This window comes from Bombina bombina, chromosome 4, assembly GCF_027579735.1.
Source record: "Bombina bombina isolate aBomBom1 chromosome 4, aBomBom1.pri, whole genome shotgun sequence".
NCBI classification, from domain to species: Eukaryota; Metazoa; Chordata; class Amphibia; order Anura; family Bombinatoridae; genus Bombina; species Bombina bombina.
Genome location: NC_069502.1, coordinates 714,106,678 through 714,134,346, shown reverse-complemented (window position 1 = coordinate 714,134,346; position 27,669 = coordinate 714,106,678). Strand labels below are relative to the sequence as shown.

The 27,669-nt window shown below is 39.9% G+C and overlaps 1 protein-coding gene across 2 annotated transcripts in view; it reads right to left on the bottom strand.

Moving 5' to 3' along the window:
* SERAC1 (serine active site containing 1) overlaps positions 1-27,669 on the bottom strand; it is a 381,209-nt gene that overhangs the window by 289,599 nt on the left and 63,941 nt on the right. For both annotated transcript variants that reach the window (XM_053710914.1, XM_053710915.1), the window contains one exon: positions 25,088-25,182. In XM_053710914.1, coding sequence (XP_053566889.1) covers positions 25,088-25,175 — 88 coding nt within the window. In that variant the 5' untranslated portion in view covers positions 25,176-25,182. The remainder of the gene's footprint in view (positions 1-25,087; positions 25,183-27,669) is intronic.

The window sequence follows — 27,669 nt, the reverse complement described above, 5'->3', positions numbered from 1 at the left end:
TGTTAGTAACTACCTTAGGTAAGAACCCAGGTTTAGTACGCAGGACTACCTTATCCGAATGAAAAATCAAATAAGGAGAATCACAATGTAAGGCTGATAATTCAGAGACTCTTCGAGCCGAGGAAATAGCCATTAAAAATAGAACTTTCCAAGATAACAACTTTATATCAATGGAATGAAGGGGTTCAAACGGAACGCCCTGTAAAACATTAAGAACAAGGTTTAAACTCCATGGTGGAGCAACAGTTTTAAACACAGGCTTAATCCTGGCCAAAGCCTGACAAAAAGCCTGGACGTCAGGAACTTCTGACAGACGTTTGTGTAACAGAATGGACAGAGCTGAGATCTGTCCCTTTAATGAACTAGCAGATAAACCCTTTTCTAAACCTTCTTGTAGAAAAGACAATATCCTAGGAATCCTAACCTTACTCCAAGAGTAACCTTTGGATTCACACCAATATAGGTATTTACGCCATATCTTATGGTAAATCTTTCTGATAACAGGTTTCCTAGCCTGTATTAAGGTATCAATAACTGACTCAGAAAACCCACGTCTTGATAAAATCAAGCGTTCAATTTCCAAGCAGTCAGCTTCAGAGAAGTTAGATTTTGATGTTTGAAGGGACCCTGTATCAGAAGGTCCTGTTTCAGAGGTAGAGACCAAGGTGGACAGGATGACATGTCCACCAGGTCTGCATACCAAGTCCTGCGTGGCCACGCAGGTGCTATTAGAATCACTGATGCTCTCTCTTGTTTGATTCTGGCAATCAATCGAGGAAGCAACGGGAAGGGTGGAAACACGTAAGCCATCCTGAAGTCCCAAGGTGCTGTCAGAGCATCTATCAGGACTGCTCCTGGATCCCTGGATCTGGACCCGTAACGAGGAAGCTTGGCGTTCTGTCGAGACGCCATGAGATCTATCTCTGGTTTGCCCCAACGTCGAAGTATTTGGGCAAAGACCTCCGGATGAAGTTCCCACTCCCCCGGATGAAAAGTCTGACGACTTAAGAAATCCGCCTCCCAGTTCTCCACTCCCGGGATGTGGATTGCTGACAGGTGGCAAGAGTGAGACTCTGCCCAGCGAATTATCTTTGATACTTCCATCATAGCTAGGGAGCTTCTTGTCCCTCCCTGATGGTTGATGTAAGCTACAGTCGTGATGTTGTCCGACTGAAACCTGATGAACCCCCGAGTTGTCAACTGGGGCCAAGCCAGGAGGGCATTGAGAACTGCTCTCAATTCCAGAATGTTTATTGGCAGGAGACTCTCCTCCTGACTCCATTGTCCCTGAGCCTTCAGAGAATTCCAGACGGCACCCCAACCTAGAAGGCTGGCGTCTGTTGTTACAATTGTCCAGTCTGGTCTGCTGAATGGCATCCCCCTGGACAGATGTGGCCGAGAAAGCCACCATAGAAGAGAATTTCTGGTCTCTTGATCCAGATTCAGAGAAGGGGATAAGTCTGAGTAATCCCCATTCCACTGACTTAGCATGCACAGTTGCAGTGGTCTGAGGTGTAAGCGTGCAAAGGGTACTATGTCCATTGCCGCTACCATTAAGCCGATTACCTCCATGCATTGAGCCACTGACGGGTGTTGAATGGAATGAAGGGTGCGGCAAGCACTTTGAAGTCTTGTTAGCCTGTCCTCTGTCAGGTAAATCTTCATTTCTACAGAATCTATAAGAGTCCCCAGGAAGGGAACTCTTGTGAGTGGAACGAGTGAACTTTTCTTTTCGTTCACCTTCCATCCATGTGACCTTAGAAATGCCAGCACTAACTCTGTATGAGACTTGGCAGTTTGAAAGCTTGAAGCTTGTATCAGAATGTCGTCTAGGTATGGAGCTACCGAGATTCCCCGCGGTCTTAGTACCGCCAGAAGAGCACCCAGAACCTTTGTGAAGATTCTTGGAGCTGTAGCCAATCCGAATGGAAGAGCCACAAACTGGTAATGCCTGTCTAGGAAGGCAAACCTTAGGTACCGATAATGATCTTTGTGAATCGGTATGTGAAGGTAAGCATCTTTTAAATCTACAGTGGTCATGTACTGACCCTCTTGGATCATAGGTAAAATTGTCCGAATAGTCTCCATCTTGAACGATGGAACTCTTAGGAATTTGTTTAGGAGCTTTAAGTCCAGGATTGGTCTGAAAGTTCCCTCTTTTTTGGGAACCACAAACAGATTTGAGTAAAACCCCTGTCCCTGTTCCGATCGTGGAACTGGCTGGATTACTCCCATTAACAAGAGCTCTTGTACGCAGCGTAGAAACGCCTCTTTCTTTGTCTGGATTGTTGACAATCTTGACAGATGAAATCTCTCTCTTGGAGGAGAGTATTTGAAGTCCAAAAGGTATCCCTGAGATATTATCTCTAGCGCCCAGGGATCCTGAACATCTCTTGCCCAAGCCTGGGCGAAGAGAGAAAGTCTGCCCCCCACTAGATCCGATCCCGGATCGGGGGCCCTCAATTCATGCTGTTTTAGGGGCAGCAGCAGGTTTCCTCTTGCCCTTGTTCCAGGACTGGTTAGGTTTCCAGCCTTGTCTGTAGCGAGCAACAGCTCCTTCCTGTTTTGGTGCAGAGGAAGTTGATGCTGCTCCTGCTTTGAAATTACGAAAGGAACGAAAATTAGACTGTCTAGTCTTGGCTTTGGCTTTGTCCTGAGGCAGGGCAAGGCCTTTACCTCCTGTAATGTCAGCGATAATCTCTTTCAACCCGGGCCCGAATAAGGTCTGCCCTTTGAAAGGTATATTAAGCAATTTAGACTTAGAAGTAACATCAGCTGACCAGGATTTTAGCCACAGCGCCCTGCGTGCCTGAATGGCGAATCCTGAATTCTTCGCCGTAAGTTTAGTAAGATGTACTACGGCCTCCGAAATGAATGAATTAGCTAGTTTAAGGACTCTAAGCCTGTCCGTAATGTCGTCCAGAGTAGCTGAACCAATGTTCTCTTCCAGAGACTCAATCCAGAATGCCGCTGCAGCCGTGATCGGCGCAATGCATGCAAGGGGTTGCAATATAAAACCTTGTTGAACAAACATTTTCTTAAGGTAACCCTCTAATTTTTTATCCATTGGATCTGAAAAAGCACAGCTATCCTCCACCGGGATAGTGGTACGCTTAGCTAAGGTAGAAACTGCTCCCTCCACCTTAGGGACCGTTTGCCATAAGTCCCTTGTGGTGGCGTCTATTGGAAACATTTTTCTAAATATCGGAGGGGGTGAGAACGGCACACCGGGTCTATCCCACTCCTTAGTAACAATTTCAGTAAGTCTCTTAGGTATAGGAAAAACCTCAGTACTCGTCGGTACCGCAAAATATTTATCCAACCTACACATTTTCTCTGGTATTGCAACTGTGTTACAATCATTCAGAGCCGCTAACACCTCCCCTAGTAATACACGGAGGTTTTCCAGTTTAAATTTAAAATTTGAAATATCTGAATCCAGTCTGTTTGGATCAGAACCGTCACCCACAGAATGAAGCTCTCTGTCCTCATGTTCTGCCACCTGTGACGCAGTGTCTGACATGGCCCTAATATTATCAGCGCACTCTGTTCTCACCCCAGAGTGATCACGCTTACCTCTTAGTTCTGGTAATTTAGCCAAAACCTCAGTCATAACAGTAGCCATATCCTGTAATGTGATTTGTAATGGCCGCCCAGATGTACTCGGCGCTACAATATCACGCACCTCCCTCTGAGCGGGAGATGTAGGTACTGACACGTGAGGCGAGTTAGTCGGCATAACTCTCCCCTCGTTGTTTGGTGAAATTTGTTCAATTTGTACAGATTGACTTTTATTTAAAGTAGCATCAATACAGTTAGTACATAAATTTCTATTGGGCTCCACTTTGGCATTGCAACAAATGACACAGGTATCATCCTCTGAATCAGACATGTTTAACACACTAGCAAATAAACTTGTAACTTGGAAATACAATTCAATTAGAATAATATTAAAACGTACTGTGCCTTTAAGAAGCACAGAAGATCTATGACAGTTGAAAATTAATAAATTGAAACAGTTATAGCCTCAATCCTTGTAAATAACACAACTTTAGCAAAGGTTTAATCCCATTAGCAAAGATAACAAATTCTGAAAGCAGGAAACAAATTACAGAATAAACGTTTTTTATCTCAGTCAAACTATAATTCTCACAGCTCTGCTGAGAGAAATTACCTCCCTCAAAATAAGTTTTGAAGACCCCTGAGCTCTGTAGAGATGAACCGGATCATGCAGGGAATACAATGAGTTGCTGACTGAAATATTTGATGCGTAGTAAAAGCGCCAAAAAACGGCCCCTCCCCCTCACACACAGCAGTGAGGGAGAACAGAAACTGTCAGAAAACAGATTAAGCAACTGCCAAGTGGAAAAATAGTGCCCAAACATTTATTCACTCAGTACCTCAGTAAATGAAAACGATTTTACATTCCAGCAAAAACGTTAAACATAATCTCTAGTTATTAAACAGCTTTATGTATTTCTTACAGTGTAATTCTAGTGAAGTACCATTCCCCAGAATACTGAAGTGTAAAGTATACATACATGACATTATATTGGTATGGCAGGATTTTCTCATCAATTCCATTGTCAGAAAATAAAAACTGCTACATACCTCTATGCAGATTCATCTGCCCGCTGTCCCCTGATCTGAAGTTTACCTCTCCTCAGATGGCCGAGAAACAGCAATATGATCTTAACTACTCCGGCTAAAATCATAACAAAAACTCTGGTAGATTCTTCTTCAAACTCTGCCAGAGAGATAATAACACACTCCGGTGCTATTTTAAAATAACAAACTTTTGATTGAAGATATAAAACTAAGTATAATCACCATAGTCCTCTCACACATCCTATCTAGTCGTTGGGTGCAAGAGAATGACTGAGAGTGACGTAGAGGGGAGGAGCTATATGCAGCTCTGCTGGGTGAATCCTCTTGCACTTCCTGTTGGGGAGGAGTAATATCCCAGAAGTAATGATGACCCGTGGACTGATCACACTTAACAGAAGAAACCCCTCCCACCACACATGTACAACAGTCTAGCGCAGAGCTTTTTTTCCAAACTTTTCATGTTGGCGACACACTTTTTAGACCTACATCATTTCGCGACACAGTAATTCAGTTGTACTGGCAAACAGGAGGTTAAACTAACTTGTTTTAAGAGATACGGACACATACAAAAATGATATAATAACGAAATGCATTTACAAGTAACAGTATGTAAGTGTGCAAGAATTAAAAAAAGTTTAATTACACCAACGGCTACTTACTATTTTAATGGGATGTTTGAGGTTGATGGGATGAACACAATTTCAGAATATTTGGTGGAATATTAGATAAAGACACTTGCATTTCATCATCAAACATTTTTAAGCTTTCCCTTCCTATCCATATATCAAGAGCAGGAGCAGCAATGCACTACCGGGAGCTAGCTGCAAAAAAAAAAACCCTCTGACTTCAGCTCAGCGTTTAAGCTGCCACCCTCAGTGCTCGGTGAGTCCGATTGACTACTGCCCCACTCACTGACTACACATGCAGTCACAAGCCAATTAAGGAGACTACACGTGCAGTCAGGAGCCAATGTGCCACCAAAGGGAATAGTTTCAGTTCCCGTTAAGCTGCGCCCATAGGTTAAGATGATCTGTGACCCCCTAGGTATCAATCACGTGTCAACCATGTGATGTGCGAAGCAGGCAGGCGGAAAGTCAGAAACCAAAAAAAAAAAAGAAAAAAAAAATTCAATTTAAAAAAATTTGTGCTGAAGCAGGGACACACCTACACAGTGCTGCCGACACACTAGTGTGTCCCGACACACAGTTTGGAAAGCACTGGTCTAGCGTATAGCCAAGAAAAATGAGGTAAGAAAAAGGAATAAGAGTCATAAAAGGAGCAGGTAAAAAAAAGAATAACTAAGAAAACTAATGCTAAAAGAACATAGGATGGGGTCTTGTGGACTCTCACCACCATGAAAGAAAGAAATTTATCAAGAAATCATAAATGATGTCCTCTTTCATACAGATGATGAGAGTCCATGATCCATTACTCCTGGGAACTAATACCCAAGCTGTGGAGACCACGAGTAATAACAAAGGGAGATATTTAAAAAAAAAAAACATCCTTTTTTTCATTAAGAAATTAAATCCACAACCCCACAAAAAGCTAACAATGGCAACATTTTGCTGCTGTTTTTTTGGGAGGGGGGGTTTAATGCACTTAATAAATCAAGCAAGAAAAAATTAAGCTGAAACTACTACCTGAAGGACCTTCCTGTCAAAAGCCGTCTCAGAAGAAGCAAAAACATAAAAATGGCAGAATTTTTAAAAAGTATGCATAGACCATGTAGCTGCCTTGCAAATTTGGTGAGCTGAAGCCTCATTCTTAAAAGCTCAAAAAGTGGTCACTAATCTTGTAGAATGAACAGTAATGCATTGCGGTGGACGATAAGCAGCCTCCAAGTAAGCAGCGTGAATCAAGAGTTTCAACCAAGAGGCCAAAGAAAAAGCAGAAACTTGCCATCCTTTTCTAGCACCAGAAAAGTGAATGAACAAATAAAGTATGTCTAAAATCCTTAGTAGCAACAATATAATATGTCAATGCTCTAACAACATCCAAATTATGAAAAGTTCTCTCTGCAGCATTCTTAGGACCAGGACACAAAGAAGGGACAACCATTTCTCTGCTAATGTTTTCTGAAGAAACAACTTTAGGCAAAAAATCGAATGTAATCCGTAAAACTGACTTATCCTGGTGAAAAACAGGGAGGATCACAAGAAAAAGCAGAAAACTCTGAAACCTGTCTAGCAAAAGAGATAGCAAAAGAGATAGCCAAAAGGAATACAACCTTCCAAGAAAACAGTTTAATATCCACCTTATGCATATGTTCAAAAGGAGAAGCCTGCCAAGCCCTTAAAGGGACACTGAACCCAAATTTTTTTCTTTCGTGATTCAGATAGAGCATGCAATTTTAAGCAACTTTCTAATTTACTCCTATTATGATTTTTTCTTCGTTCTCTTGCTATCTTTATTTGAAAAGGAAGGCATCTAAGCTTTTTTTTAAGTTCAGAACTCTGGACAGCACTTTTTTATTGGTGGATGAATTTATCCACCAATCAGCAAGGACAAGCCAGGCTGTTCACCAAAAATGGGCCGGCATCTAAACTTACATTCTTGCATTTCAAATAAAGATACCAAGAGAATAAAGAAATTTGATAATAGGAGTAAATTAGATAGTTGCTTAACATGTAATGCTCTATCTGAATCACGAAAGAAAACATTTGGGCTCAGTGTCCCTTTAACACTAGATTAATATTCTATGGAGGAGTAATTGGCTTGATCACAGACTTAATACAGGAGAAAGCCTGAAAAAAACCATAAATATCAAGAAGATTAGCAATCTTCCTATGAAACAAAACTGTAACAGCAGAATTGAAGGCCTTCCAGACCTTATGACAGATTTTCCTAGCAACAGGTTACAAGTCGGAATTAAGGTTTCAATCACTGAATCAGAGTCTATGTATAAGAACTAACTGTTCAATTTCCATGCCATCAAGTCCAGGTACTTGAGATCCAGATGGAAAAATGGACCTTGAGACAAAAGGTCTGACCACAGAGAAAGAGGCCAAGGAGGACAACTAGACATATGAACCAGATCTGCAAACCAAATCCTGTGAGGCCAAGCTAGGGTAAACAGGATTACTGAAGATTACCTTGGAGATCACTCTGGGAAGAAGTACCAGAGGAGGAAACAGATAAGCAAGCAGAAAAAAACAAGGAGCTACTAGAGCATCTACAAACTCTGCTTGAGGCTCCCTGGACCTCACAAAGTACTTGGGACGTACCATCCCCCTGGATGTAGAGATTGGCGACTGAGAAAGTCTGCTTTCCAGTTCTTCACTCCTGGAATATAAATCGCAGAGATTAGACAGGAATTGATTTCAACCTTTAGGAGTATTTGAGAAACTTCCATTGAGGCTAGGGAACTGTAAGCTCCCCCCTAATGATTGACATAATCTACTGCAGTGACATTGTCTCTTTGGAAACAGAAATGAGACTCCCTTTTCAACAGGGGCAAAGCCTGAAGAGCCCTGAAAAACATAATTTATGCTTACCTGATATATTTATTTCCGGATATAGTGAGTCCACAGAAACATCAATTACTAGTGGGAATATCACTCCTGGCCAGCAGGAGGCGGTAAAGAGCACCAAAGCAAAGCTGTTAAATATCACTCCCTTACCCATAACCTCCAGTCATTCGACCAGAAGCAAAGGAGAAAGGAAGTAACAAAGATGCAGAGGTGCCTGAGGTTTATATCAAAATAAACTGTCTGAAAATAAAAGGTGGGCCGTGTACTTACTATATCCGGAAAGAAATTTATCAGGTAAGCATAAATTATGTTTTCTTTCCTAAGATATAGTGAGTCCATGGAATCATCAATTACTAGTGGGGAATCAATACCCAAGCTAGAGGACACAGATGATTAGGGAGGGACAAGACAGAAAGCCTAAACAGAAGGCACCACTGCTTGAAGGACCTTTCTCCCCAAAACAGCCTCTGCTGAAGCAAAAGTATCAAATTTGTAAAATTTAGAAAAAGTGTGTAAAGATGACCAAGTGGCAGCCTTGCAAATCTGATCTACAGAAGCACCATTTTTGAAAGCCCAGGTAGAAGAAACAGCCCTCGTGGAGTGAGCCGTGATTTTCTCAGGAGGCCGCTGAACAGCAGTCTCATATGCCATGTGAATAATACTTCTCAACCAACAAGAAAGCGAAGTAGCCATAGCTTTCTGACCCTTTACGCTTCCCAGAAAAGATAACAAAGAAGAAGACTGGCGAAAATCCTTAGTCGCCTGTAAATAATATTTCAAACCACAAACTACATCAAGGTTGTGCAACAAACGTTCCTTTTGAGAAGAAGGACTAGGACACAAAGAAGGAACAACAATTTCCTGATTAATAAATGTTTGGTAGGGTTAGACTGTCTAGCTGGTGGGGAATCTAGCACACCTGAAGTAAACTTTATCCCAAAGTTTAAAGAGTTATAATTAGTTGTGGTAGGTGGCGCAAACCTAGTTGCTATTCCCAATGTGTCTTACTGTAAATATGTGTGATATGTGGGCTCAATATATGTTAATGTTTTGATAAGTACTATTTTATATTCTCTTATGGAAAAAATTGGATGTTGAAACTTTTTAAAAAAAATATATATTATACTTTATTTGATTCCGGTAAATTTACCCAATAATAGTGATGCTAAAAGTACAATTAAACAAATATTATTACAAATTCCTTCAAAGTTTAAAAAATGACACCGGTGTCTCTATGTATCTATGTATAAAATGTACGTAATATATAAAAATATATGAATATATAAAACTTAAATTAAAATAATATCGTTGAAATCTTGCAATTTATACAGTTATAGGTTTATCACAAGTTGTAATTTCTAACAAAATGTTTGTAGATACAATTTAATAGTGGATAAGACAATAGTTGCTGTATAGTTCATATAGGATACTTTGTTTCAAGTTCAGCTGTGCAATTGAGATCTTATCTTAGGTAACTATATATCAAATGTAGAGGTATGTTGGTGCGATTTTTATCACACTGTGATACAAGTATACAAATTAGTACCTTAAAGTGTATCTGTTTGATATCACTTTTGTGAGATGATTGCGGTTAAATAAACGCTGCTATGCCAATAATTTGCTGATGGCAGTTCTATATGGGCTGCTGGCGGTTAAATAAATGCCGCTTTGGTTTCCTCTTGTTAGGTGGGCTTATCTGTTTGCTGCGAGGAAATTCACTTTTATATAAATGCTTGTGTAGTTGCCGTGGCCGCTTTGTTATCTTGTCCTTTGTCGGTCAGTGACCGATCACGCTCTTAAGGATTTCTTGGTGGGATCTTCGTTGCGGTTAGGTGCTAACCGTTTGCTGATGTTTTTTAAGTATCTCCGGTTTTTCTATTCTGTGGTTTGTCTGTCGGTCAGTGACCGATCACGATGGTATGGTTGTTGGATGACCTCCTGATGTGGAATATTTGCGTGCCTCTCCGGTCCGTTGTTCCCAGGTTTCTTTGATGTCTGTCAGTGACCGATCTGGGTACTGAAATGTGGTTGTGGGATAAGTAGAAAAAAAAAAAAAAGGCTGTCCAGCCGAAACACGTTGATACCAGAGCACACCTGCAAAGGATTTGAGAAGACAAAGAGAATACCAGCTATACCCTGGTGAAATATTCAAGTTCCTACTTAGCAGCATATATTTAACCGCAAAGATCACATTGATAACTAGAATTCCTTTTTCTACTTATCCTACAAACTTTCTACTTATCCCACAAACTTTCTACTTATCCCACAACCACATTTCAGTACCCAGATCGGTCACTGACCGACATCAAAGAAACCTGGGAACAACGGACCGGAGAGGCACGCAAATATTCCACATCAGGAGGTCATCCAACAACCATACCATCGTGATCGGTCACTGACCGACAGACAAACCACAGAATAGAAAAACCGGAGATACTTAAAAAACATCAGCAAACGGTTAGCACCTAACCGCAACGAAGATCCCACCAAGAAATCCTTAAGAGCGCGATCGGTCACTGACCGACAAAGGACAAGATAACAAAGCGGCCACGGCAACTACACAAGCATTTATATAAAAGTGAATTTCCTCGCAGCAAACAGATAAGCCCACCTAACAAGAGGAAACCAAAGCGGCATTTATTTAACCGCCAGCAGCCCATATAGAACTGCCATCAGCAAATTATTGGCATAGCGGCGTTTATTTAACCGCAATCATTTCACAAAAGTGATATCAAACAGATACACTTTAAGGTACTAATTTGTATACTTGTATCACAGTGTGATAAAAATCGCACCAACATACCTCTACATTTGATATATAGTTACCTAAGATAAGATCTCAATTGCACAGCTGAACTTGAAACAAAGTATCCTATATGAACTATACAGCAACTATTGTCTTATCCACTATTAAATTGTATTTACAAACATTTTGTTAGAAATTACAACTTGTGATAAACCTATAACTGTATAAATTGCAAGATTTCAACAATATTATTTTAATTTAATTTTTATATATTCATATATTTTTATATATTACGTACATTTTATACATAGATACATAGAGACACCGGTGTCATTTTTTAAACTTTGAAGGAATTTGTAATAATATTTGTTTAATTGTACTTTTAGCATCACTATTATTGGGTAAATTTACCGGAATCAAATAAAGTATAATATATATTTTTTTAAAAAAGTTTCAACATCCAATTTTTTCCATAAGAGAATATAAAATAGTACTTATCAAAACATTAACATATATTGAGCCCACATATTATCACACATATTTACAGTAAGACACATTGGGAATAGCAACTTGGTTTGCGCCACCTACCACAACTAATTATAATTTCCTGATTAATATTCTTATCAGAAACAACCTTGGTAAGAAAATCTAATGCAGTACGAAGTACTACCTTATCAGAATGAAAAATAAGAAAAGGAGACTCACATTGCAATGCAGAAAGCTCCGAAACTCTTCGAGCCAAAGAGATAGCAACCAAAAACAAAACCTTCCAGGTTAACAACTTAATGTCCCAAGAATGCATAGGCTCAAACAGAGCCTGTTGAAGAACTCTCAAAATTAAATTAAGACTCCAAAGAGGAGTCAAAAACGTAACCATAGGCCGGATTCTAACCAAAGCCTGACAAAGAGACTGAACATATGGTACATCTGCCAGATGTTTATGTAACAAAATAGATAAAGCAGAAATTTGACCCTTCAGGTTACTAGCAGATAAACCCTTCTCCAGACCCTCCTGGAGAAAAGACAAAATCCTAGGAATCCTGACTCTACTCCAAGAGTAGCCCTTAGAGTCACACCAATACAGATATTTACACCATATCTTGTAATAAATCCTTCTAGTCACAGGCTTACGAGTCTGAATCATAGTCTCAATAACTGACTCAGAAAAACCAAGCGTTCAATCTCCAAGCAGTCAGCTTCAGAGAAACGAGATTTGAATGAAGGAAGGGACACTGAAGTAGAAGGTCCTTCCTCAATGGAAGACTCCAAGGTGGAAAGGATGACATCTCCACCAGATCTGCATACCAGATCCTGCGAGGTCACGCCGGTGCAATGAGAATTACCGATGCCCTCTCCTGTTGGATCCGAGCAATAACTCGAGGAAGAAGGGAAAACGGAGGAAACACGTATGCCAGACTGAAATTCCAAGGAACTGCTAGAGCATCTATTAGAACTGCTTGAGGATCCCTTGATCTCGAACCGTACTTCGGAAGCTTGGCATTGTGACGAGATGCCATAAGATCCAACTCCGGTTGACCCCACCTGAGAATCAAACTGGAAAACACTTCCGGGTGAAACGACTGCTCAGAAAATCCGCTTCCCAATTGTCCACCTCTGGAATGTGGATTGCAGACAGACAATTGTGAGGCTCCGCCCATTTAATAATCCTGGCTACCTCCTTCATCACCAAGGAACTCCGAGTTCCTCCCTGATGATTGATGTAAGCCACGGACGTTATATTGTCAGATTGGAATCTGATAAACTGGGTTGAAGCCAACTGAGGCCAGGCCAGAAGAGCATTGAAAATTGCTCTCAGCTCTAAAACATTTATAGGAAGAACCGATTCCTGCCGAGTCGACAGACCCTGAGCCTTTAACGAACCCCAGACAGCTCCCCAACCCAGCAGACTGGCATCTGTGGTCACAATCACCCAGGAAGGCCTGCGAAAACAGGTTCCCTGGGAGAGAAGATCCTGAGACAAACACCACAGAAGAGAATCTCTTGCAGCCTGATCTAGAATAATCTTTGGAGACAGATGCATATAATCTCTGTTCCACTGTCTCAGCATGCATAACTGCAGAGGTCTTAGATGGAACCGAGCAAACGGAATGATGTCCATGACTGAGACCATTAGACCAATAACCTCCATACACTGGGCCACCGACGGCCGAGGGGATGACTGAAGAGCCAAACATGAATTGAAAATTTTTTTACTTCCTTGCTTCTGTCAAAAAGATCTTCATTTCCAGGGAATCTATAATGGTTCCCAAAAATACCACTCTTGTAGCCGGAATCAAGGAACTTTTTCCTAAATTCACCTTCCAACCGTGGAAAAGACAATAGCAACTCTGTGTGGGAGTTTGCTAGTTGAAAAGATGGTGCCTGAACTAGAATGTCGTCCAAATAAGGAGCTACTGCAACCACCTGCAATCTGAGAACTGCCAGCAACGCACCCAGAACCTTTGAAAACACCCTGGGAGTTGTTGCAATACCAAAAGGAAGAGCCACAAACTAAAAATGCTTGTCTAGGAAAGCTATGTGAATGGGAATATGCAGATATGCATCCTTTAGATCTAATGTCGACATGAATTCACCCTCTTGAACCAGAGTTCATAGTTTCCATCTTATAAGGCGGAACTCTGAGAAACTTGTTTACACACTTGAGATCCAGAATAGATCTGAAAGTTCCCTCATTTTTGGGAACGATAAACAGATTGGAATAAAAACCCAGTCCCTGTTCCTGAACTGGAACAGGAACGATCACTCCCATGTTGGAGAGATCCTGAACACAGCTTAAGAATGCCTTTCTTTTTATCTGGTCTACAGATAACCTTGATAGATGAAACCTGCCCCTGGGAGGAACATTTTTAAACTCCAGCCTGTATCCCTGGGACACAATATCTATCACCCAGGAATCTAGAACGTCCCGAACCCAGGTTTGAGTGAAATAAAGACAGCCTGCCCCCCACACGATCTATTCCCGGATCGGGGGCAAACCCTTCATGCTGACTTTGAGTCAGCGAAAGGCTTCTTAGATTGCTTCCCCATGCTCCAGGACTGATTATGTCTCCAAGAAGGCTTGGGCTAATCCTGTTTGGAGGAGGAAGACTTACCAGAGAAGTTATGAAAGGAAAATTACTCTGAGGACCTTTCTGCTTATTTCACTTATCCTGAGGAAGAGAATGTCCCTTCCCACCAGTAATATCAGAAAGAATTTAAGCCAAACCAGGCCCAAACAAAGTCTTCCCTTTGTAAGGAATCGATAAAAGCTTAGACTTAGTTGATACATCCGCAGACCAGGACTTTAACCATAAGGCACTGAGAGCCAAAACAGCAAAGCCAGAAATCTTTGCAAAGAAGCGTCCGCAATAAAAGAATTGGCCAATTTTAAAGCCTTAATTCTATCCTGAATCTCCTCCAGAGAAGTTACCTGAAGAATAGAATCAGACAACGCATCAAACCAATATGCAGCCGCAATGGTAAGGGTAGCAATACACGCAACAGGTTGCCATTGCAGCCCCTGGAGAACATAAATCCACTTAAGTAAAGCCTCCAACTTCTTATCCATGGGATCCTTAAATGAACAACTATCCTCAATAGGAATAGTGGTCCTCTTAGCCAAAGTGGAAATAGCTCCTTCAACCTTAGAGACTGTCTGCCAAGATTCCTTAATAGAATCCGCAATAAGAAACATCTTCCTAAAAATAGGAGAAGGGGAAAAAGGAATTGCAGGCTTCTCCAATTTCCAAGAAATAATCTCTGAAACCCAATCCAGAACAGGAAAAACTTCCACCACGGAGGGAACCTCAAAAAACTTATTAAGCTTACTAGCCTTCTTGAGAGTAACTATGACCATTGAATCAAAGTCATCCAAAGTAGCTAAAACCTCCCTAAGTAACAAACGGAGGTGCTCCAGTTTAAACCTGAAAGAAACCACTTCAGAAATCAGCAGAAGGAATTACACTATCAGAGTCTGAAATTTCCCCTTCAGACGCTACTGAAGTATCTTCTTCCTCAGACTTATGTGAAGGAACAACAGACATAACTCCCAAAGAGTCAGAACCCTTAAACTTCCTTTTGCGCTTCCCCTGCAAAGCAGAAAAAGCAGACAAAGCATCCGATACAGCAGAGCATATGTGAGTAGCCATATCCTGCAAAGAAAAACCAGTCTGAGCCGAAACGCAGGGCACTGCATGAGAAGAGGATTGAGTTTGGGATGATTGAGGAGAAAGCAGCGGAATAGCTTGAACAGGAGACTCCTGAACATCATTCTCCTTAGAAAAAGAAGGCTCTGAAACAAAAAGCCTATCCCTATACTGTAATGTTCTCTCTATACATGAGGAACAGAAAGGGATAGGCGGCTCCACATTAGCATCAAGGCATAAAGTGCAAGTAATAGCCTTCAAGTCCTCTTGCTCCATCTGTACACTAGCAAGAAAAAATAATTCAGAAAATCAAATTTCAAAAAAATTGCAGCCAAAAAATCTTTAAAACGTTACCGTCCCTTTAGGAAACGAACGTTAACTATAATACACAGAAAATTCACAATGAAAAATAAAAAGTAACCCCTGCAGCACTTATGCACCTCAACAAGCCTTGCTGAGGTGCTTACCTGACCTCCCACTGAATATAGCAATAAACAGCGTAGCAGAGATGATCCGGGCTCCTCCACTAATACTACCTGCTCTCCAGACTGACAGCACAGGAACCGTCAAGAAGCTGAATAAAACAAACACTACCTCCTAAAAGAGCGTGCAAAACTCGCGCTACAGAAGCTCCACCCATCGTGGGGCGTATGCAAACACATCCCGGCCGACATTACTACAAACAGACGCCGGGAGGATAATCACTGAAAACAAGCTGTCAGCCAACAAATGGCTGAGAACAAACAGCTTCTCAATAAACTGAGCCATTAAAAAGTGTAGACAACACCTAGAGCCTAAAAACCATCTGCCAACACATATGCCAGACTGTCCTATAACATTCCTCTCTCAGTGCCCCATAAAAAAACTTGCCACCATATAAAGAACCTGCACAAACAAGGTTCACATCCCAAAAAATAACAGAAGTGCCAACCTTTTCTGAACACCCTCAGAAAAATAAAAAAGTATCACTTACCTCCATAACAATCTGCCCAGTAGCAAGGCAGCTCACTTGGTTTGAAAGGCCTCCTTCCTAACAAAGACCTGTGGAAAAAGAAAAAAAGTCTAAGTAACCCTACATAGTCTTTTTACCAAAAGGGCAGCTCACAACCTGGGAGGCACAGAAGGGATTATACCCCCCTAGTTCCCCAAAGCTTAAAAGCCACCACTGCTCTACTGAAGAGACTGAAGTAGAATACAGCTAAACCCCAGGAAAAAAACAGAAAAAGCTTGTCCTGCTTGAAAATAAACTTGATTGAAAGGGACAGTCTAATATAAATTAAACTTTCATTATTCAGATAGGACTTTTAATTTTAATCAACTTTCCAATTTACTTTTATCATCAAATTTGTTTTTTTCTCTTGGTATTCTTAGTTTAAACTAAACATAGGTAGGCTCATATGCTAATTTATAAGCCTTTGAGGGCTGCCTCTTATCATATTCTTTTTAAATCTCTTTTCAACACAAAGAGACAGAAAGTACACATGGGCCATATAGATAACACTGTGTTCAGGCACAGGGGGTTATTTAAGATTTAGCACAAAACAATGCTAAATTTAAGACAATAGATAATAAACAGTCACAGTCGTGTGATCAGGGGGCTGGAAGAAGGTTCCTAGATACAAGGTAATCACAGAGGTAAAAAGTGTATTACTATAACTGTGTTGGTTATGCAAAGCTGGGGAATGGGTAATAAAGGGATTATCTATCTTTTAAAACAATAACAATTCTATGGTAGACTGTCCCTTGAAGAATCAGACACCTAAAAACATTACCACCTCCTTGCTGAAGGCAAAGAGAATGACTGGAGGTTATGGGTAAGGGAGTGATATTTAACAGCTTTGCTGTGGTGCTCTTTGCCGCCTCCTGCTGGCCAGGAGTGATATTCCCACTAGTAATTGATGTTTCCATGGACTCACTATATCTTAGGAAAGAAACTGAGTTCTAGAATATGTATTGGCAACTTCACCTCCCGAGGATCCCAAACTCCCAGTGCTCTCAGAGACCCCCAAACATCACAGTCCAGGTGGGACGAACAAAAGAAGCCCCCTGAATAATGAACGGATGATCCCGGCACCTAGACAGAGACCAACTTGTACTGTGATGCAGAAATATCTTTTGAGACAGCTGAGTATGATCCCTGCACAATTCACCAAGCATACAAAGCTGAAGACCTCTCATGTGAAAACAAGCAAACGGAATTGCATCTGAAGCTGCAATTAGGAGAGCAACAGAGGGGAAAAAGAGAGACTGACGGTTCAGACAAGATGACACCCATTTCAACCTTCTCTATTCTGTTAGAGCAAAACTTGTGGAGACTGAATCAATTTGAAATCCTCAAAAAGTTACCTTTGTTTGAGGAATTTAAGAACTCTTCGGAAAACTGATCCTCCAACTATGTTGTTGAAGGAACAACAGTGGTTGGTGTGAGATTCTGCTAAAGGAGAAAAGACGGAAACACTGCAATACCCTGAGTTCTGATCACAGACAATAGGGCACCCAGAACATTTATGAAAATTCTTGGAGCTGTAGCCAGACCAAATGGTCGAGCAACAAACTTAAAATGCTTGTCTAGAAAGGCGAACATCAGAAACTAGTAATGTTCCCTGTGAATTGGAACATGGAGGTAAGCATCCTTTAAATCTATTGTGGATATAAACTGATTTTGCTGAAAAAAAGGCAGAATAATCTGAATAGTTTCCATTTTGAAAGAAGGAATCCTTACAAACGTGTTCAGAGCTTTTAAATCCAGGTCTGAAAGTACCTTCCTTTTTTGTAACAATGAAGAGAGTTAAATAAAATCCCACCCCCTGTTCCTGATAGTTTCCAGATTTGAAACGGACTAGAAAAAAAAGCTTGAGCCTTTAAAGGATTCCTTGGAACATTGGACAGAAAAAAATGTACCTTTAGGAGGTCTGGTTCTGAAACCTATCTGATAACCCTAGGAAACTATATTCTGAACCCAGGAATCTGGAACAGAATGAAACCAAGCTTCCTAAAAAAGGCTTAACCTGCCCTCTACCAGAATCTATGCATAGGGAGCCACACCTTCATGCAAATGTAGAAGTAGTGATAGATTTCTTAGCCTGCTTTGGCCTGTTCCAGTTAGCACTAGGCCTCCAAACTGGGCCAGAGGTGCCTTGCTTCTGAGCAGAGGAATAAACCTTTTGTTCCTTATTGTGACAAAAGGAGAGAAAACTATTAAGCTTCTTGTCTTGAGGAAGAAAAACCCCTTTACCACCAGTAACAGTAGATATTATATAATCTAATTCAGAACCAAATAGTTTCTTTGCCTGAAAAGAAAAACAATCATCTGGATTTTGACACCATGTCAGCATACCAGGATTTAAGCTCTACAAGGCTCTACTAGCAAGTACTGCCAAAGACATGCTTTGATATTGATCTTCATAATATCAAATACATTATTGCAAATAAATCAATTGGCAAATATGAGCACTGGCAGAGTCATTAGAACACTGTTCTGAATGACAAGATAACCAGTAAGATGAAGCAGCAGCCACATCAGCAATAGAAATAGCAGGCCTAAGCAAATATCATGTATGTAAAAAGGCCCTTCTTTAAAAATACTCTAATTTCCTATTCAACGGGTCTTTAAATGAATTACTGACTTCAAAAGGGATAGTAGTATGTTTAGCCACAGTGGAAATAGCCCCATCAACCTTGGGAACAGTTTCCCATAATTCAACATAAACAGTGGGTAAGGGATATTCCGTTACAGAGGGATTAAAAGAATTACCTGGTTTAGACTACTCCCTAGGAATCATATCAGAGACAGCATCAAGGATAGGAAAACCTTTAGGAAGTTTAGCAACAGTTTTAAACACAGAATATAAACTATTACAAGGCTTATCATCAGACACCTTAGAAACTTTAATCCCTAAACTTCAACTTCAAATAAAAAAAGAGGAAGAACCAGGTTCAACATAAGAGGCAGACTCTTCATCACCAGAGGAAACCTCACCTTCTAAAGAAACCACAAAATACCTGACATCAGGGGACATAGTACTAGTGGAAGTTAAAATCTTGACTGACATTTTACACTTATTTGAAGGCGGAAAAGCAGCCAACACTTCTGAAGCAGCAGCTTGGATGAGATTATTTTCACTGGGTGAAACATCTGTAACATTCTCCTGTAATGAGCAAACAGAAGAAGCAGCACTAGGTTGATCTCATTGCAATAACAGACAAACATGAGTCACATAAATAAACTGGAGAAAAAAACATCAGTTTTTTTACAATAAAACACAATTATGGTAGGAAGGTGTTCAGGAGACTCAGCTTCTATGGTAGATTTAAAGACAGAATGACATAGCTCCATTATAGTATTTGACAAAGCGAAGCAATAAAAAAACACTATAACCCTTAAAAAGCTCTTGATGAATGGTAACTTACCCCCTCCTAAAGTAACTTTCAAAGCCGAACTGTAAAACAAAGCAGAGGCCATTTAACTTCAAATCCAAATGCTACGTACCCCACAGCAGACTAAGCTAATAAAGATCTCTCTCCTTTGTGACATGGTGCATTATCCTGCTGGAAGTAACCATCAGAAGAGGGATGGACATGGTCAGCAACAATACTTAGGTAGGCTGTGGCATTTAAACTATGCTTCATTGGTACTAAGGTGCCAAAGTTAGCCAAGAAAATATCCCCCACACCATTACACCACCAGCAGCCTGAACTGTTGATACAAGGCAGGATGGATCCATGCTTTCATGTTGTTTACACCAAATTCTGACCCTACCATCTGAATGTCGCTGCTGAAATCGAGACTCATCAGACCAGGCAACATTTTTCCAATCTTCTATTGTCCAATTTTGGTAAGCCTGTGCAAATTGTAGCTTCAGTTTCCTGTTCTTAGCTGACAGGAGTGGCACACACACGCACACACACACATATATATATATATATATATATATATATATATTTATACATACACATACTAAGTGTCCATTATAAATCTATAGAGTGTCTAGACGTTAAAAAAGTATACTTACCAATAGACACTCCTCCAGCAGTAAATAACCAGTTGGCAGCTAAACCAGTACTGAAACGTATCAGCAGAGGTTATGGAATAGGAGTATATTGTAGATCCGTAGAAGGAGGCAAGAGACAAGTCTCTGCGACCAATTATGGAGGGTCTGTAACAGATTTCCCATGAGGAGAAAAAAGGAGCCACAAATCATTTACCATATACATCCCTCTGACAACAAGCACTATTCTCTAAAGGGGGAACCCAGGACTCACCATAAACTGAGAACCCCTCTCTCTGAAGAATCAAATGCATTTCCTTATTCAACCACCTCCAACGGAGGCAAAGTAAAGACTGAGATACATGTGAGGTAGAGGGGTTTTATAGAGGTCTTAGAGTTTGGGAATCTTTGCCTCTTCCTAGTGGTAAGGAAAAGTAATGTGTACTGGGTCGGATCATGGACTCTCACCACCTGTACAAAAGAAAACATTTTAGAACTTGAAACACTGCTTCCAGCACCAACAAATTTGAAGGAAATCGAGATTTCAAACTCCCCCCAACCAAGACTGCTGTAATCTGTTGTTACCTGTACCCACTGAGGTTGAGACAGAAGCAGTAAGCTTTTTATTGGAGAGACATCGTCCACATCAGGACAGGGAGTCTGATAAACAAGACCCAGCTCAACAAATCAACAAATATTCTGAGCAATTTTTTGTCTAAAATTGTGCAAGGTACTTCTTTACATCCCCTTGTCTGTGACACCAGCACATAAAAAAGAGGGGATTTTGGAATCTACATCTGTGGGACTGTATATATATATATTGGAACTTGATACATGTATTCCAGGTTGTCACAGTAACATTTTGTGGCCTTTTTTTGTATATTGTTCATCTGTCATGAGATAGTAATTTGGCAGTATATGAGGTATATTTTAGCTATTTGTGTCTAGCTATTGGTGTTTTATAATTTTATAAATTTATATTTTTAATACTTTATCGCCATAACATTGGTAACCTTACCTACGTAGGTTACAGTGACTCTCTAATACCGGTATACCTCATATTTACGCATATTTGGTTTCAGGTTTAGCACAATATCATTTCAATTTGTTTGTTCTTTAAGATTTTTATCTGCATCCACCAACCTAGATGAATCTTCAGAGACTCTGGAAACTGAATTTAATTTAATTTTATGAGACAAAGACAACTTCTTCTTCCAGTACTGGAGAAAACATATTTGAAATGGCCTCATTCTCCATCTTGCCCATTTTATGACCTGAATTGTGGAGCTGGTGCAACGCTGCCCCCTGCAGACTCGCGGCCAATAGGCCGCCAGCAGGGGGGTATCAATCAACCTGATCGTACTCGATCGGGTTGATTTCCGGCGATGACTGTCCGCCTGCTCAGAGCAGGCGGACAGGTTATGGAGCAGCGGTCTTTGTGACCACTGCTTCATAACTGCTGTTTCTGGCGAGTCTGAGGACTCGCCAGAAACAGAGGCCATCAAGCTCCTTACGGAGCTTGATAACTAGAGGCCCATGTCTTCCTCTGTACTGAACAATGCCCACAGAAAAATTGCTTAATGAGAAGGAACAAGACAACTACTGCCAATTTATCAACTAACTCAAATCCTGTAAAATCTGAAGAACCATTCAAGCATGTATTCACACCTGCTGCATTGAATCTGCTCCTAGCAGAATGTCATCAAAATAATATAACAGGAAAATCACCTCTTTGTAATTATCTGCAATTAGGGCAACTAACACCTTTGTAAAAGACCTTGGAACAGTGGACACCCTAAAGTGAAGAGCCTGAATCTGGAAATGGCATGGTCCTACTGCAAACTTTAGAAACTTTCCATTAATTGGAGCTTTTAGGTATATAGACAGTAGAAAAGCTCCTTTTAGAACTAGATAAATATCTGTCAAAAGGGACTTCATATTAAATCTTAGTGGCTTCAGAAAAAGATTTAGTGCTTATAAATCCAGAACCGATCGCCATGCTTTTGCAATCTTCCTTACTAGAAACATTTTCGAATAAAAACCTTGAATCTCTACAGGATTAATTACTTGAATAAGCTGATTGATTGAATGGAACATTTCCCCTATCTTAATTGGCAAAAGGGGCGGTTTCTTGTTGAATTCTAGATAGTAAACAATTGTCACAATATCTAGGAACCCAAAAGTCTGAATCACACGTATTCAGGAATCCGTGAGGTGGTATAACCAAGCCCCAACAGGACAGACCTTGGCTATCATTGTTTCTTGACCGAAGGAGTGAAACCAATCTACCACAACCTCTTCCTTTTGTGAATGCATAGGTCTTTCATATTTGTATCCGAAATGGCTCTTTGGAAGTAGTATTTTAGAGACAAAAAACTGAGCACAATGCTTGAAGAACCCTGAAGCTGGTCTTCTATAGTCATATGTCTGATGAAGGAAAGGAATCTTATCTCTAGTTCTTTTTAAATTAATTATTCCAATTTCCTGCAAGAAGCAGCATCTTCATCCCACAATCTAAGCCATAATACATGTTGCTAAATTAGCCACTACCATCCCTTGAGCGTTAAGGCGCAGCATATCATGCATAACTTCGGAATAAAAGTTTGATGCATATTTAAAATAAAGATTACAAAATTAACCAATTCTCAGCTGCTTTAGTTACTGAAAACATAGCAAGTTTTGGATGAAACTTGGGCCCCTGAAACAAAAAGATAGTCTTCAAATTATTTTCCATTCTTTTATTTATTGCATCACGCAAACCCCCTGAATCTTCAGTGGGGAAAACGCATCTTCCTAGAAAGGTAAGTAATAGGAACATCCACCTTAAAGGGAAAACTGCAAAAACCCATATGGATCTAGATAAGGGATAAGCCTTACAAATCTTTATCAGGAATAACCAAATGTTTCATTTTTTTCAAATTCTTCCAAAAACTATTTTGACATAGACTCTAAAATTAGAAATTCAAAAGGTATAGGAAAATTTGCATTATACCAATCAGCCGCAGATGTAGAAGGTTTTACTTTCAAAACCCAAGGTCTGGTTCACAGATACAATAAAGTCAGATAGATCCACATAAATCAGCATCAGTACATATAGTTTTCAGTTTCAGAAAGGATATAATCTTGCATAGAAGACATTTCATGGGAAACAAATACACCACCAAACATTTGTAAAACTCAAATTTCAAAAGCAGACTTGTTGCAGGTAACATATCTTTTAGAAACAAATTCAAATTTGGGCTCAGGGCTACACGATAGAAAGACAGAAAAGAGAACAATTTAGCTTAAAAAATGCAGCAAAGTATGTGACTCAAAGCCAGGTCATACTTCCTATGCCCACCAGAGCAAAAGGGAAACAATGTCCTCAAATCCAAGAATCACTGAAAAAATAAGGCATGACTTCTTTCATCAGGGATAGTCCATCAACAGAGTAGATGTGACAGTCCTGAGGAAACTATAGCCTGGCAGCCACCATTTATACTTACCAGGTGACTTACCAGAGAGGGAACCTAGTCCTATCCAACCTATGATGGACAGAAAGTAGGGATGAAGGTTGGTATCACATTTAAAGGTAAAAGGGGGCATGGTTTGTTTCTGTTTATTTCCTCTCCAGAGAATGGGGTCTCACCTGTTGAGGATTGGCCAAGAAAGTTGTATTATTTTCCCCTGCCTAAGAGGCTGGAATTTTGGATTTAGGACCTTGGCCATACAACATTATACACAGTAATTTTTAATTGGTGCAGGAATGCATTTATATGACCTTAAAGTGACAAATTCAAAATTTAATGATTCGGATAGAGCATGCAATTTACTGTGATTGTGCAGTGAAACATACATTGGAGATCCATACAGACTGAGGGTGAAAGGGAAGGGGGAAAAAAAACTACTAAACCCTAAAGTATGGTTCAGATTGTTCAATATATGAATTGTATAAATGTGCTACAGTGCTATTTACCTATACTGCTTTTAATGTAAATAAAGTAGAAAGGTTTTCAACACATCTGCTTGGTCTCTGATTTAAAACGCTATTTCAGAGCTGTTGAAGCTGTGAAGTGAGTATATCAAGCTCAGCTGGGCTTCCTTCTATATATGTAAATGGCTTTGCGCTATGAAAGTATTTCTTTTCTCTCCGAGTATTTATTTAAATAATGGATGAGAAGCTCTGAACTTCAATTGTCAACTACTGGAATTGGACATTTTATTTTGTTTGTATTTATACATTTGTCACACATCTATACATTTATTTTGTACACATTTTTTAAGTGTTTTGATAGATACTCAGAGCACACTTTTTGGGGGTATTATGTAAAAAAAACAAAAACGAACACATGCTCAGTTGGGGCTGGTGCCTCAGAAATTGTGCACAGTTTGCTAATGGAAGTATGGAATTTCTGAGGCACCAGCCTCCAACTGTTCATGTGCAAAAATGATTGGCTGATGGCTACCACATCATACAGGAGTGGGGAAATGAACGGAACTTATACATTTTTCAGAAATAAAAATCTACTGCTCATTTGAAATTCAAAGTATGCGTTATTACATTGTCTTCATATTGTGCAATTCTAATGTAATTGTCCTTAATTGTCTACTGTATGTAATTGTCCTGTTTCTACGCCACTTATCACATACAGCCTCTTATCACATGCTTTTTTATTTGCTTTTCACAACAGGATACTGCTAGTTCATGTGGGCCATATAAATTACATTGTATTCACTCCCAAGGAGTTATTTAAGATTTAGCACAACACAGTACTAAATGTAAGTCAATAGAAGTAAATAAAAAGTCATGTTATCAGGGGGCTGTCAGAAGATGCTTAGATACAAGGTAATCACAGAGGTAAAACGTATATTAATATAACAGTGTTGGTTGTGCAAAACTGGGGAATGGGTAATAAAGGGATTATCTATCTTCTAAAATAATAAAAATTATATTGTAGACTGTCCCTTTAAATTGGCTCAGAAAAGAAGATAATAAACATACTGAAGTTGTGGCTCTAAACCACTAAACAATGCAAACAGAAAGCATGCTTCTACAATATGTATTATAATATTGTGGATATAAACAACACGTAGATACAAATTTGTATAATATCCCTTTGACTATACCATATTTGTTCTAATACTTACTTATATCCTTCCAGTTTTGTTCTTTTCTTGAAGTGCCAGAGGTACTTATTTTTCTACAACAAATGAGGCAATATGTAGCCACTGACATACTGTATCTGGAGAAGAAAAATACTAGTTAAATTGCATACTTCTATTAGCAATTAAGGTATATCAAATACATATTCTGATGTAAATTTCTTGGCAAAAACTATTTTGGTCATCTGAACAATTATGGGCAAAGAAAATGAAAAGAACATTCTAATTTAAAACTGAAAAATAGAATTCACATTCCATTATTAGTCAATGATAATCAATGATTCAAACTTTGAAAAATGCCCTATAGTTGGCCTAAAGGTTAGCAAATATATGTATAATACATGCATTCCTGATGAGGCTCTTGAGCTTATCTCTTGGCAAAAAATTGCCACCAAAACCTCCATGTTATATTTACTGTATGTTCTTATTGTATGCAAGTTACAGTTTTGTATATTTGTGGTGCCAATAGTGACATCAGAGGACCTACAGGGAAGAGAAAGCAAAAGGAACTGCAGTTTCCTTTCCCCATATTGTAGTATGTGGGTCCCCAGGATCCGGATCAGAAGGGGACCCTCCTGGAAGATGTATCTGTGATCTAAGTCTGTGCTCGACTCTAAAGCATTCTCAATGTTGGAATCACTATCTGAAGTCTCGTAGTCAAACTTCGTATCACTGAAATAGATATGCTTATTATCCTTAGATTTTTTTTTTAAATCTTAATTTCCTATCCCTGTCATTTTTTAATTAAAGGGACATAAAACAAGTTGGGATAGACAACATATAATAATATGTACTTTAATTACTTTACATGCAAATTTATACTGCAGTGCCTCACCATTAATTATTTCTAACCCCCCCCCCCACACACACACACACATTTCCTTATATGGCTGTATCTATATCTATTGTTGTTTTGGTAGAATGCAAAAATGCATAGGGATTATCTGCTGGAGCCTGCCTAGAAGCTGGGAACTCAGTTGAAATACAATGCCTGTGTCTAAACAGGGGGTAAGGGGTGGAGTTGGCTTCTCCAGTCAGCTTAGCTATGTAATTCATTTTGCTTATTTTTGAAAATTATTTTAAAATACTTGCCAGCAATTTTTAAACAATGTTTTTATGCAAACTATTTTTACTTAATTAACCCTTTAAGGATACGCACAGATCTCAACATGTTTTATGTCCCTTTAAGAGCTCTATGAGACCAGAGATACACATTTTTTTTTAATCATAGTCCATTCTGTCACTGTATAGTTTTTGTAATTTAAAATCCCATAATTCTTTTTGAAAGGTCTGCATACTCTGTTTAAATTTTCCATCATATAACAAAGTCCTGTTCAGTCTTAACCCCTTAATGACCAGCACCGTACCCTGTATGACTCTGGTCATTATACCCTTAAGTCGCTGCAGTCCTGGACTTCTCTCTGCAGCGATCTGGCTAAAAATAGCGTGATTGTACTATTTCTGCATGTCCCACGAGTGGGGCACTGCATAAATAGATTTGCAGAGTTACCAATGCAAAGAGGGTCACTCTGTGGCCCTCTCTGCATTGGACAGCGGTGGTGCCGATCGTTGGTGGGTGGGAGGATAAGGAGGGAGGCGGGTGAGACCACTACTACACGCTGCAGGGATTAAAAAAATATAAAATAAGTGTGTCATGGAGGGGGATCCTATGTGGGATAAGTTGACGGAAAGGGATCTTGGAGGGGATAGGGTACTGATGGGGGGGGCAGCTACACTACAAAAAAAATGTTTACTTGTTTTTTTTAAATTGCCTAATTTGCAACAAACTTGGTACTGGCAGACAGGTAGGTGTGGTAGGGGGGGGGGGGGGGTAGAGAGCTGTTTGGGGGGGGGGGGGGCAGGGAGGTTGGGAGGTAAGGGGGGATACTACCCTGCAGAAAATATATATATATTTATAAAATAAAATAAAAAGCCTTTTATTTTAGTACTGCCAGTACTTAATATGGAAGTGACAATTGTGGGGTGGGGGATGGAAGAGAGCTGTTTGAGAGGAGTCGGGGAGGGATCAGGGGGTGGGATGTGTCAGGTGGGAGGCTGATCTCTACACTAAAGCTAAAATTAACCCTACAAGCTACCTAATTAACCCCTTCAATGCTGGGCACAATAAAAGTGTGGTGCGCAGCGGCATTTAGCGGCCTTCTAATTACCAAAAAGCAATGCCAAAGCCATATACTGTATGTCTGCTATTTCTGAACAAAGGGGATCCCAGAGAAGCATTTACAACCATTTGTGCCATGATTGCACAAGCTGTTTGTAAATAATTTCAGTGAGAAACCTAAAATTATGAAAAAGTTAACTTTTTTTTTTTTTTTAATTATCGCATTTGGAGGTGAAATGGTGGCATGAAATATACCAATCAATACTTTGGGTTGTCTACTAAAAAAAACAATTTATGCTTACCTGATAAATTTATTTCTCTTGTAGTGTATCCAGTCCACGGATCATCCATTACTTATGGGATATTCTCCTTCCCAACAGGAAGTTGCAAGAGGATCACCCACAGCAGAGCTGCTACATAGCTCCTCCCCTAACTGCCATATACAGTC